This window comes from Phoca vitulina, unplaced genomic scaffold, assembly GCF_004348235.1.
Source record: "Phoca vitulina isolate PV1807 unplaced genomic scaffold, GSC_HSeal_1.0 scaffold573, whole genome shotgun sequence".
Taxonomy (NCBI): domain Eukaryota; kingdom Metazoa; phylum Chordata; class Mammalia; order Carnivora; family Phocidae; genus Phoca; species Phoca vitulina.
The window spans coordinates 5,786-18,537 of NW_022590260.1; the positions used below are offsets into that span (position 1 = coordinate 5,786).

General features: G+C 52.9%; 2 protein-coding genes and 1 non-coding gene across 4 annotated transcripts; 1 reads left to right on the forward strand and 2 right to left on the reverse strand.

Moving 5' to 3' along the window:
- Positions 1–1,456: 1,456 nt before the first annotated feature.
- LOC116629301 (deoxyribonuclease-1-like 1) lies at positions 1,457–9,297 on the forward strand. 2 transcript variants are annotated; one of them, XM_032399607.1, is made up of 8 exons: positions 1,457–1,606; positions 4,587–4,799; positions 5,150–5,238; positions 5,325–5,411; positions 6,577–6,677; positions 6,821–6,933; positions 7,026–7,274; positions 7,357–9,297. In XM_032399607.1, exons 2-8 carry the CDS (start codon positions 4,668–4,670, stop codon positions 7,483–7,485), a joined length of 900 nt encoding a protein of 299 aa, XP_032255498.1. In that variant the 5' UTR covers positions 1,457–1,606; positions 4,587–4,667; the 3' UTR covers positions 7,486–9,297. The 2 variants fall into 2 exon arrangements, with proteins under 2 accessions (XP_032255498.1, XP_032255499.1); XM_032399608.1 differs by having other exon boundaries at positions 1,457–1,602.
- A 95-nt stretch (positions 9,298–9,392) lies between these two features.
- On the reverse strand, positions 9,393–12,177 carry LOC116629302 (60S ribosomal protein L10). Its single transcript, XM_032399609.1, has 7 exons — positions 12,060–12,177; positions 11,910–11,955; positions 10,960–11,018; positions 10,768–10,875; positions 10,440–10,578; positions 9,687–9,849; positions 9,393–9,602 (listed from the first exon to the last, which is right to left on the reverse strand). Exons 2-7 carry the CDS (start codon positions 11,930–11,932, stop codon positions 9,450–9,452), a joined length of 645 nt encoding a protein of 214 aa, XP_032255500.1. The 5' UTR covers positions 11,933–11,955; positions 12,060–12,177; the 3' UTR covers positions 9,393–9,449.
- Positions 9,897–10,030, reverse strand: LOC116629304. The gene has a single exon (XR_004298725.1). It is a non-coding gene; the product is annotated as a small nucleolar RNA SNORA70 (small nucleolar RNA).
- Positions 12,178–12,752: the final 575 nt, after the last annotated feature.

Here is a 12,752-nt window from a genome sequence, read left to right on the forward strand (position 1 = left end):
CGCCCCGCTCCCGCGCAGAAGCGGGTTCCCGGCCGCTGGCGGCTGCGCGTCCTTTGTAGCTCCTTAGTTCGTGCCCAGAAAAGTCTCCATAGGTAACTTGGGCTAGGCGAACAATTACCTGACACCACTAAAGGTTGGAGCTGACGGGGCACTTTTATTTTTTATTTTTTATTTATTTTTATTTTTATTTTTTTATTTTTTTAAAGATTTATTTATTTATTTGACGGAGAGAGACCCAGCGAGAGAGGGAACACAAGCAGGGGGAGTGGGAGAGGGAGAAGCAGGCTTCCCGCCGAGCAGGGAGCCCGATGCGGGGCTCGATCCCAGGACCCTGAGATCATGACCTGAGCCGAAGGCAGGCGCTTAACGACTGAGCCACCCAGGCGTCCCCGGGGCACTTTTATTTAGGTTTTTTTTCCCCTTTGTTTTTTATTGAGGCAAAATTCACAAAACGGAATTAACCGTTTTGTAATATTTTGTAGCATTTTATATTCTATACCGTATTTTACGTATATAACCTGTTATATGTTACATTATGTAATTTTTATGTAATTTCTGCACACAATTTGTTACAATATTACAGATATGTACAATATGTGTATCTATATGTAACATGTAATGTGTGATGTAATATATATGTAGCAACATATGCCAAATAATAAAAAGATACTATGTATAATATAGTATTTTCCGTCATTTAGTACATTTCCAGTGTTCTCAACCACCACCTCTGTTTCCCCAAAACATGTTTATCACCGCGGAAGAAAGCCTTGTATCGGCTAAGCAGTCTGTTTATTTTTCTTCTTATCCTTCTCCTCCTCCTCCTCCTTCTTTTTTATTTAAGTAATTTCTACGCCCAACGTGGGGCTTGAACTCAGAATCCTGAATTCAAGGGTCGCATGCCCTACTGACTGAGCCAGCCAGGCGACCCTAGAAACAAATTTTTTTTTTTTTAATCGATACAACTGTGCTTCAAAAATAATAAATAGGGGCGCCTGGCTGGCTCACTTGGGGTCTCCAGAGGGCGTAGGAGTGTGCAGCCACACTGGCAACTGGCCTGAGGACATGGAGAGGAGGCTCTTGTCCTCGGGGGAGCCCCCAGGCTCGCCGCAGGGCTCCCCTACGACGGGCACAAGCTCGGGCTCTTGTGTCTTCCGTACCAGATGCTGCCTAGAGGCAGCCCGTGTCGGGGACTGAGGGCCGGGCCTGGGAGAGCACAGCTCCGGGTTTGCATTTGCGCGCCGGCTCCTCCTCCCCGCGCACCCTTGGCACAGGCAGCTACTCATTATGGGAATGCTGAGGCTCGATTACTCTCTGTGACTCACAGGTCTGTCATCTGCCCCCAGCTCCAGGCCTCCGCCGGCGCCTGCTTTCCACGTGGGCCAGGGAAGGTGGAGTCCAGCGCTCGGCCCTGGGGGGCAGAGCCTCAGCGCCAAGAAGGGTGGGGCGACCGGCCTGGCCTGACGGGTGGGTCGGGAAGACAGCCTCTTCCTCTTTTCTCCCCTACGGTTCCTGCCCAGACGGCTGCTGCGATTCCGTAGAGGTGTTGCGATCCGCTTACAGCTCCGGCAGGCGTGGATACGAGCTGGTCTGAGGGTCTGAGTAGGTATGGGAGCCCTCTGAGCAGAGGGAGGGAGAAAGTTACCCCCCCCCCGCCCCGGCCTGAGGACAGGGGTGAGAGGGGAAGGGAACCCCTGGGGCCAAGGGTTGGCCTTGGGAGCCTGGGCTAGGCTTTGGGCTGAGGCCAGGAACAGTCACTGTGGTTCTTCTTGACCTTGGCCCTTCTGCGGGCCCCTGACCCCAGAGCCTCCGAGCCTTCCCTTGACAGCCCTGGGCTGCTCAAGTGTCCACATACATCCCAGAATAGTAACCAGGGCAGGGCACCCAAGCCAGCCTGAGTGACAGAGCAGGTGGCCAGGGAGAGACAGGCATTCAGCCCAGCCAGGAGTATGAAAGAGATGCAGAGACTAGATGACAAAGAGGGGAAAACAGAGAAGAGAGGGCGAGAAAGACAGAGGAAGGCAGAGAGGGAGGTGACAAAATGTTACCTGGGATGCAGTGGGAAATTACTCAAATAAGAGGGCTTAAGAGGGCTGAAAGGGGCGCCTGGGTGGCTCCGTCGGTTAAGCGTCCTACTCGGTTTCGGCTCAGGTGGTGATCTCAGGGTCGTGAAATGGAGCTCCGTGTGGGGCTCTGTGCTCAGTGTGGAGTCTGCTCCAGATTCCCTCTCTCCCTCTCCCTTCTGCTCATTCTCTCTCTCTCTCTCCCACCCCCCAAATAAATAAAATCTTAAAAAAAATAAGAGGGCTGAGAGCTATCAGTAGAAGGGAGGGAGGAAGGGACAAAAGCAGAGAAGGAATATGGCTTATTTTGCAGAACCAACAGTTCCAGCCAAGGAGACACCCAACTAACTAGGTGTTTCACCTGATAGCCCCTTGCTAGGTGTGTCTTGCCTGATAGCTGCTTATGTGAGCCAGTTTGAGCTGGATTGGAGCTGAGCATGGAACCCCCCCCACCCCGTTGTCCTAAAGTAACTACCTTTAGCTCATTATAATACTAAAATCTTCTCCTATAGGCAGAGTTTTCCACCCTTTTTTTAAAATTTTTTTTTAAAAAATTTTTTAAAGATTTTATTTATTTATTTGACAGAGAGAAAGAGAGCACAAGTAGCCAGAGAGGCAGGCAGAGGGAGAGGGAGAAGCAGGCTCTCCATTGAGCAGAGAGCCCGACGTGGGGCTCAATCAGGACCTGAGCCAAAGGCAGCCGCTTAACCGACTGAGCCACCCAGGCACCCCTGTCCACCCTTTTTTGAACATACGTTGTATGCACTAACATGTTGACATGCTAGGCATGCACAATTGAACCCAAACTGCCTGTGTAAGCTCCCTGCCCCGACCCCCTAATACACTGGATAAAAGCTTCCTATTATTAACCTCATGGGGAGACAGTGCTTTGAGAGTCATCTCCCTGTCTCCTTACTTATTTTTTTTTTTTTAAAGATTTTATTTATTTATTTGACAGAGAGAGACACAGCGAGAGAGGGAACACAAGCAGGGGGAGTGGGAGAGGGAGAAGCAGGCTTCCCGCGGAGCAGGGAGCCCGATGTGGGGCTCGATCCCAGGACCCTGGGATCATGACCTGAGCTGAAGGCAGACGCTTAACGACTGAGCCACCCAGGCGCCCCCTGTCTCCTTACTTATAACAGGAACTAAAAACCTCTTTGCTTTCAACACTTCCTTGGGTTGTGTTCAATTTGGTGCACCTCAAGTGGTGAACCCCTTGAGTTTGGTTACAAAGGTGACAGAGAAAAGCAGGCAGACAGAAGTAGAGGGACTTACATTGCTTAAGTGAGAATGACACAGATAGGGAGCAAGCAAGGGGCTGAACCCAAATAACAGGACAAAGTTTGGGTGCATCTGAAACAAAGATAAACCAAGAGAAAGAGGGAGCAAAATGCGTTCGTCTTAAAGATAGCATCTCACAAGCAGAGAGAGATGTTGAAGGTGATCCTCCTGTTGCTAATGGTGGTGAAAAGTTGGAATTAGTTGTGAGGTCGAACTCTTGTGACCTGTTGGTGGGAATGTAAAAAAGTAAACCCGGGTTTATCCATACAGTCGAATATTTAATCCATACAGTTGAAATCCGTGTGGTTTATCCACACAGTTAGTTGAATACTATTTGGCCTTAAAAACGACAGAAATTCTGACATATGCTACAACATAGATAAGGTTTGAGGACATTATGCTGAGTGAAATCAGCCAGTCACAAATAGACAGATACTGTATGATTTCTCTCCTATGAGGTGCCGAGAGTAGTCAGATTCATAGAGACAGAAAGTAGGACAGTGGGCGCCAGGGGCTGGGGGGAGGGGGATAGGGAACGAGTGTTAATGGGGACAGGGTTTCAGTTTGGGAAGTTGGAAAAATTCTGGTGATGGATGGTGGTGATGGTTGCACAACAGTGTGAATGTGCTTAATGCTACTGAGCTGTATACTTTAAAATGGTTAAGGGGCGCCTGGGTGGCTCAGTCGTTAAGCGTCTGCCTTCAGCTCAGGTCATGATCCCGGGGTCCTGGGATCGAGCCCCACATCGGGCTCCCTGCTCGGTGGGAAGCCTGCTTCTCCCTCTCCCACTCCCCCTGCTTGTGTTCCCTCTCTCGCTGTGTCTCTCTCTCTCAAATAAATAAATAAAATCTTTAAAAAAAATAAATAAAATAAAAGATTTTATTTATTTATTTGAGAGAGAGAGACAGAGCATGAACAAGGGGGAGGAGGCAGAGGGAGAGGAAGAAGCAGACTCCCCACTGAGCAGGGAGCCCACTGATGCGGGGGCTTGATCCCGGGACTCCGGGATCGTGACCTGAGACAAAATCAAGAGTCAGACGTCCAACCAACTGTGCCACCCAGGCGCCCCACTTAAAATCATTCAGAGGAAAAAAGAATGAAGTCTAGCCCTATGTGCTGATGTTGGAAGTTGTCCACAGGGAGAAAGGCAGGAAATCTGCGATGCTGGCCATTCTGGGAGGCTGGTGCTGGGCAGCAGGATGAACATCACTTCCTCTGTCCCACGCTGCCATGTCCTTTCAGAAGCAGAACTGAGCCTAGCTGGGACCGCACCCCGGGACGGCCTGGATTCCTCCAGAGGGTCCCAGCAACCCCCACAGAGCCATGCACTGCCCAGCCGTGCTCCTGCTTCTCCTGCCTGGTGGGGCTGAGGCCTTTCGCATCTGTGCCTTCAATGCCCAGCGGCTTACGCTTTCCAAGGCAGCCAGAGAGCATGTGATGGACACCTTCGTCCGGGTAGGTTCATCACTGAGGGAAAGCTGTGCCCACGACCCAAATCCCCCTGCCCTGCCTGGCCAGGGGCATTTCCCAGAGAAGAGGGGACATCAAGAGGCGTGGGTGTGGAGATGTGGAGCACATTCCTTCCCTGTCATTGGCCTCAGTCTCCTCCTCTGTAACGTGGATGCAGTGTGGTTGGGGTGGCACTCGGCCTTCTCCCAAGTCCTTGCTGGTCCCAGTGCTCTCTGTGGGCCTCAGCCAGAGAGCCGTATCACTCTTGGCCACACCGGTGCTAGTTCCCCAGGGACCCCACCTTCCTCCTGGGGTCGCTGGCACTGAGTGGGGCCAGCCCTTCTGCTGTCCTGCAGATCCTGGCTCGCTGCGACATCATGGTGCTGCAGGAGGTGGTGGACGCTTCTGGCAGTGCTATGTCCCTCCTGCTTCGAGAACTCAATCGGTGAGGAGGGTTCTGTGGGTCTAATCTGCACCCCCCCCCCCCCGGAGCCTCGGGGCCCCTGACCCTGGGTTTCCCTATCCTGGCAGATTTGATGACTCCGGGCCCTACAGTTTCTTGAGCAGCCCCTCTCTGGGGCGCAGCACATACATGGAGAAGTACGTGTACGTGTACCGGTAAGCACAGATGGTGGCCGGGCCGGGCTTGGCACTTGGCCCAGTGCGAGGTGCCTCTGCAGTCCCAACGACTACGGGCTCCTTCCTCCTGGGGTGGCCCTCACCTTCTCATTGCACTTTTTCTCCTCAGTGGGTTTCTTTGGGGATCTTACCCCCCTCTACCCTAGCCAGCTTTGATGCCCATGTGTCCCTACAGCAGGAGGCCTTCATTTTGCGCGCACAGATGTGGGGCTTCTTTGCCTCTCACCTGTGGAAGCCACTGTGGGGGCTTGTTGTGGACTTTGGGCAGACCCAGTTTCCAGAGATAGCCCTAAGTCCTTGGGATAGCCTGGGGCAGAGGAGCCCTCGGGGGTCAGGATGGAGAGGGCAAGGGGGGTGGTCAGGTAAGGAGACCTGTTTATACAGATGAAATCATATGTCTAGAATTCACTCCAAAATAATGAGGTGGGGGGTACAGAAACACATCCACATGGAAATGCTCATAACAGCCCCAGATTGGAAACAGCAGTCCGAGTGTCCATCAGCTCTTTATACACTGGAATGTTACCTGGCCACAAGAAGGAATGAAGAAGCTTGAGCCGTGCTGTGGCGTGGATGGACCTTGAAAACCTGTGTGCTAAGGGAAAGGAGCCAGACACAAAAGACCACATATGACTTTGATTCCCTTCACACAAAGTGTCCAGAACAGGCAAATCTACAGAGACAGAAAACAGATCAGTGGCCGCCAGCGGCAGAGGAGGGGAATGGGGAGCCACTGCTCATGGGTACATGGCTTTTTCGGGCCATAAGTAGTTTCCAAAACTGAATGTGGCGATGGTTTCACAACCCTGTGAATGTCCTAATTCTTCTGTGGGTCTAATCTGGCCCCCTCCGGAGCCTCGGGGCCCCTGACCCTGGGTTTCCCTATCCTGGCAGATTTGATGAGTCCGGGCCCTACAGGCAGATTTGATGAGTCCGGGCCCTCTGTGGGGCTGCTCAATACCATTGAATTGTGCGTTTTAAACAGGTGAATTCCATGGTATGTGAATTATATCTCAATAAGAAACAAGTTCTAGAAAAGCAGCTAGGAGGCTGCGGTCACATGAAATAGGGCTGGTAGTGGAGGGCCCCTCGCAAACCAAATCAGTGATGTGGGGCCACTGCTTCTCATCCCTTGGTCCCCCAGGTCACACAAGACACAGGTCCTGGATTCCTACGTGTACGAGGACAAGGATGATCTATTTGCCCGGGAGCCCTTTGTGGCCCAGTTCACTTTTCCCAGCAAGGGTAGGAAGGGAAGAAGGGTGGCCCTGCTATGTGGGAGCAGGAAGGAGGGTCTGGCTGGCTGTACCGAGGGCCTGGTTACTGGGAAGAGGCTGGGTGGGGGTGCCCAGGAGTGGGTGGGAGTCCTCCATTCCTGGGGCTTGCAGTCCTTCGCAGCCTGGTGCTGGTCCCGCTGCACACCACTCCGAAGGCCGTAGAGCAAGAGCTGAATGCCCTGTATGACGTCTTTCTGGATGTCTCCCAGCGCTGGCAGAACAGGGTAGGGTTGGGCAGATGGCACAGGAGGGCTGGGGACAGGAGGGTTGGGTGGCCAGGTCTGACTGCTGCCGCCCACCCCGACCCCGCCTCCAGGACATGATCCTGCTCGGGGACTTCAACGCTGACTGTGCCTTCCTGACCAAAAAGCGCCTGGGTGAGCTGGTGCTGCGGACTGAGGCAGGCTTCCACTGGGCGATTGACGACGACGAGGACACCACAGTGCGGGCCAGCACCCACTGCGCTTATGACCGCATAGTGCTGCACGGGGAGCACTGCCGGAGTCGGCTGCGCTCTGCGGCTGCCTTCAACTTCCCCAGCAGCTTCCAGCTCACCGAGGAGGAGGTGAGGCGGGGAGGCCGGGACGGGGTCCCAGGGAAGTCCCTCCGCCCCGGCACTGATCCTCTGTCCTGCTGCCTACCCCCAGGCCCTCAACATCAGCGACCACTACCCCGTGGAAGTGGAGCTGAACCAGGCGGCACCCAGGGTCCAGCCTCTTGGCCTGGCCCTTCTGTTGCTGCTACTCCTGCTCCCCCCGCTGGGCCTGGTGGCCTGAACCAGCCCCGAGCCTGCTGCCCACAGATGTGAGGACTGTGCTGCCCTCAGGACTCAAATCCTGCTCTCTCCGGTGTGCTCCCCAACTGCTCTAGAGCCGGAGAGACTCCTGAGAAGCTTCCACTGCAGCCCTCCTCCATCTGATTATAGCTCTACCCCACTGGACTGCAACCCTTCTCCATCTGCCTTTTCTTTGGTTTGGCTTGCTCTTTGGTTGGGCCCCTGCCTGGCATTAGGATGTAGAGGGAGGCATGGGCCCTGAGGCTAGACCCATGCCACTCTGCCCCCAGCTAGTGTCAAGAGTGCGGATAGAGCAGGCTCCAGGGCTGGGGGAGAAAAGGGGGCTCAGGTGATTTTGGCTCAACTGCAGGGCTCAGAAAAGGGAATCACAGCAGAACAAAAGATTTTATTATAGGACAAAAAGGAAACTTACACGCTGAGAACAAAAAGCTAAATTGAGGGATATTACATACGTGGAGCAGATGTGCCAGAGGGCCGTTTTTATTGCACACAGGATCCGTATGAATCAATATTAAGATTCTAGCAGACACAAGGATCGATAAGCAGTTTACACACACACAGTAACTAGCGAACAGAAAATGAAGCTTGTTGTAATCCCATACATGAAAATAGCTTCAAATAGCCCTGCTGCCTGCTGTCAAGCCCATGTTCACAACCATGGTGCAGCCCAACCTCGCCCCACCCAGGGTATGGTCAGTCCACACTGGGGGCACGTGTACGAGGCGTGGCTCGGGCTGGGTACCAAGGCTACAGGCACATAGAGAGATGCACCACTTATGTAACTAACAGCAACTGTATGAGTACGTGCTCGTGCAGGTAAAGGGACTACAGGACACTTAGCAAAATGTTACCAATGATCTTATTTAGGGTGTTGGTATCGTAGAACCCTCCCTTCCCCAGCTTCATTTTCCAGAGACAGAGCTCAGTAAAACCAGCTAGCAGGATTATCAGGGCCATTTAAACACTATTTATGGTTTAGAATCATCTCAAGGTCAAAAATAAAAGTAATTTTCAACCTTAGAAATGTCTGTTAAGTAATGATTACAAAAGGCCAGTGGATTCAATGCAACCCAGCCCAGCCTGGGGAAGCGGCAGAGGCGCTCAGTGACCACTGTGGCCCACTCTGGAACCATCTCTTTAGGACCTGCTTCTGGCTGGAGAACCACAAGCCATCAGGCCTAGTAGGGATTCTCGGGGGCTTGTTTTTGCTGCCCCGTGATACTGAGCCCAACTAATGCTTTTAGAACCCTGGTACACAACCGTGCCAGACAACACAGAATCCCCAGACCAAGGGGAGCTGCACACTACTTGCCAAAAGGTTGTCTTGCCTATGGGCCATTTCAGGTGGGGGGAGCTTGAGGTCAGGTCGGACACTAGCCAAAGTGGTCAAGCACGTGGAGAGGAGGCCCCAGAAGGGGTGGTAGGTGGTGAGTGTGGGTCAAAGCTGCCTTACAACCTAACACAAGAAACTATTCAAGGGCTAACCGGAGGGCCCATCTCCTAGAGTGCTGGTTGAAACATGGCTGGAACCATGCCTAGTCTTCACTTCTCCCCATTTGCAGTTATGTTGCTGGTCTGGGATCCTCAGGGAGAGCTTCTACAGCAGCCACAAGTCAGCCTTAGGCCACAAGCCCTTTTTAATCGCGGGGGCAGGGCACTTTACTAAAGGAGCACTCAATGCCTATGGACTCATCACAGACTGGACTTGCAAAGGGAAATTTTGAACAGACAACATCTGATCTAGGTACGTCCAAGTCAATGTCCTAACTAGACAACTGAGAGGATGCTGGTCCTGGCCAACTTGTCAGCCTTCTTCTCAAAATAAAGGACCATGACTTGAGAGTTTCCAAAGAGCCCCAACCCTCCATGAATCCAGATGCACAGACAGACAGGAAGTAGGTTTTATTGGTGGGCATGAGTCGGGAGGGGGCAGTGCCGAGATTCTCAGGAGTGCAGAGCCCTCCATTTGTCCAAGGGGCCACGATTAGGGATGTATTTGACCCCACAGCCATCTGGGATAAGCCGCTTTTCAGCCACCATGTCTTCAAATTCATCCGCATTAAACTTAGTAAAGCCCCACTTCTTGGAGATGTGGATCTAGGGAGAGAGAAAGAGAATGGCATGAAGAAGCCTGGACACTAGGGCAAGCACAGGCAGGACAGTGGTTTCAGCACAACTCACCTTCTGGCGGCCAGGGAACTTGAACTTGGCCCTCCGTAGGGCCTCAATCACATGCTCCTTGTTCTGCAGCTTGGTACGGATGGACATGATGACTTGGCCAATGTGGACCCTGGCTACTGTGCCCTGGGGCTTTCCAAAGGCACCCCGCATACCTGTCTGCAGCCTAGATTGGAGATAGCATGAGGTCAGACCTCAGTGTCCACTGGAAAGAGCTGTCTCCAAGGTCCCTTAGGGCAACCCATACAATCAACAGGCTGCATACACTACCAAGGAGGCTACTGTTTGCAGCCATGGCACACTGGGCCCCCATGGACAAAGAGCACAGTCGGCTTAATTGGCTGCAGAGAACAGAAAACTCAAAAACAGACTAGCCAGTCCCTACAAGGTATCATTGGGCTCATCTGAAAGCCCTCCAAACTGTGACTGCTTCAGCTACCTGCTTGCTGGCAGGTGACTGTCATCAGGATTAAAGCTACTCCCTCAGAAGCACCTCCTTTCACCTGTCATCAAGAGGCTAAATCTTAGTCACGGTGCCTTTTATGTTTGTTTCTGCAAGTCAATTCTGTGCAGTGGTATGAGGGGAAAATGGTCCATTAAAATCCATCTGGTAGCCTTTAACCTAGCTTTATTACAGGTGGCTAAATTCTTTATGTGAGGCCCATTTCTTTGCCCTGATGAAAAAAATCAAACCAAACAAGGGCCTCGAGGTATGGGAAAACACCTGAAAAGGCAGAGACCCACGACCCAGCTCACCTGTCAGCTCCAGCACAGGACAACATCTTGTTGATACGGATGACATGGAATGGATGGAGCCGCACTCGGATGTGAAAACCATCTTTGCCACAGCTTTTCACCATGTACTTGTTGGCACAAATACGGGCAGCCTCCAGGGCTAGGTTGGCAACGGGGGAGGCAGCAGAATGAGACAAGATAGCACAGAAGCATTTAGTGTAACCCTCCCTGGCTCTCACAGTACATTTGTATCGGCTATACTGACAAAGGCTCCCCACTGGATACGATTAACTGATAAAACCAGGGCGGTGAGAAGGGATGGAGTGATTAAGAAGGAATCCTGCCTCACCTTCAGAGGAGAGCTGCTCGTATTCATCTGACACCATGTGGCCACATAGTGGGAACTCATCCACTTTTGCCTTCTTCCGCCCCAGGTCAAAGATGCGGATCTTGGCATCTGAAAAGAACTTGGGTAAGTGGGGGGGGGGGGGCAACTGAGTCAGTGCAGCAAAACCAGTTTGGGAGCTCTCCCACTACTTACCAGGGACACCTCTGCAGAAGCGAGACTTTGGATACGGCTTGTTCTTACAATACCGGTAACTGCGGGGAGGGGGGGAAACCCAAAGTTACAGTTCACAAGTGAACCCAACAATGGAACACTTTGAGGAATCCCTTAAATTAAGACCAAAGGAGAGCTGGGAATGGGGAGGACAACAATGTGTTAATCCCAGCTGTCTCCACCCCCGGACATTAGCTCTAAGCAAGACATGGTCAAAACAAGGTGGTCAAAAGTTAAGAGAACACCCATGCTAAGAACATAAAAGCAAAAAAATCTCATTTGATCCCTTATTATGGTTTCATGCTTCGCATAAGGTCAAACGGTCTAAAGGGGCTTTTCCAGGAAAAACAAACAAAAAACCTCTCTCTTCAAAGCACTCCAAGTTTGCTATTAGTAACTCAGTTCATGCCAGCCACCGACTTTTGGGCACGTGGCATTAAATCCGCCTCCGGACCACGTGTGAAGAGATTCTGACGCCCCCTGCAGGGCACACGACGCGGCCGAGCCCGCTTTTCAGGGCGGCCCTTGGCGCCCGAGAAGGGACGGGCATGTCGCCCGGAAATAAGACCGGGATAGCACACAAAGGCCCTGAAAGAGTATTGAGCCTAAAAAGGTGACGAATTTCCAGGACAGGGGGGAAGCAAGGCGGACGTCGCTTCCAGCCTGAAAGTGGCGGAACATATGCACTCCAGGAGAGCAAATCCACCCCCCCCCCGACAAAATAGAGGAAACGCTCAAGAACAGCATGAACTTTTAAAGAAACATAGTATACACCAAGACCCCCAAGCGACCCGGAAGGTATTGGGAAAACCGTGGAGTCTGTTCCAGTACAGGAAAGCTGCACTAGAGACTCCCTGCCAGGATTGCTTTTAATCGTGAAATACAGTTCTCCCTTTTTCACAGCTACCAAACTGCACGGATTCGGCACTCACCACCGGGCGGGGCGGCGGCCCATGGCGACACCAGGATCTTCAGTGGCTGCAACGAAACAGACAAAGTGGGACAGAAGACGAGGACAGGCCTCAAGCTAGGCCAGAGAATCAGCAAGGGCACCTCACAGATATACTGTCCCTGCCACTCACCTCACCGAAGGAAAAGAGGCGCTCGCTCGCCTGCGCATGCCTTATATAGGCGGGCTATCTTCGCGCACAGGTACCATAGAGTCCTGGCCAGGGCGGGTGGACGCTCTGTCACACTTCCCGGACCATAGACGCAGGGCTTTCTGCGCCTGTGTGCAGGCGTGGCCTCCGCACACGCGCAGAACGGGGGCACAACTGCGTGTTAACATACGGGCGGCCAGCTGGCCAATCTGGCGTCGCCACATCGGCATCCGAAACCCGTTTCCGGCTGGCCATCTTGGGTGTAGAACTCTTGCCCGAGGCTTTGCCCCAACTATCAAAAGACATATATTCCTGGAATTGAAAGAAGGAAAGTACCCTCGAGTGGGGCTTACGGCGGCTGCGTGCGTGTTCCTGGAGGTCACGAGGCTGAGACCCGGCCTCCGAGCCTCCCTCTGGGCTCCAGGACTCCACGACACAAGCCATGCTGGAGTCTCGGTCCGCGTTCCTTTGTCGGCGGGGCGGCAGGCTCACTCCGCCCACGTCTCCCCCGCCCTAACCGAAGAGTCCGGACCTGGCTGTGCTGTGAACTCTGCGCATATCCCGCGCCCACTGGAGACACGGGGCGGGGCTGCGACCTCTCGCGAGAGAAAGGCCAAGGAGAGGCCTCCCCCATGATCCGGGACCCGAGAGACCCCCTGTGCACCTTAGCTCCCG

Coding starts and splice junctions, on each gene's coding strand:
- LOC116629301 (XM_032399607.1), top strand. CDS start 4,668: ATGCACTGCCCAGCCGTGCTCCTGCTTCTCCTGCCTGGTGGGGCTGAG. Junction 5,239..5,324: donor CTGCTTCGAGAACTCAATCG/GTGAGGAGGGTT, acceptor CTATCCTGGCAG/ATTTGATGACTCCGGGCCCT. Junction 6,678..6,820: donor GTTCACTTTTCCCAGCAAGG/GTAGGAAGGGAA, acceptor TGGGGCTTGCAG/TCCTTCGCAGCCTGGTGCTG.
- LOC116629302 (XM_032399609.1), bottom strand. CDS start 11,932: ATGGGCCGCCGCCCCGCCCGGTG. Junction 11,019..11,909: donor GGCCGCCGCCCCGCCCGGTG/GTGAGTGCCGAA, acceptor CCCTCCCCGCAG/TTACCGGTATTGTAAGAACA. Junction 9,850..10,439: donor TCCTGTGCTGGAGCTGACAG/GTGAGCTGGGTC, acceptor TCTCCAATCTAG/GCTGCAGACAGGTATGCGGG.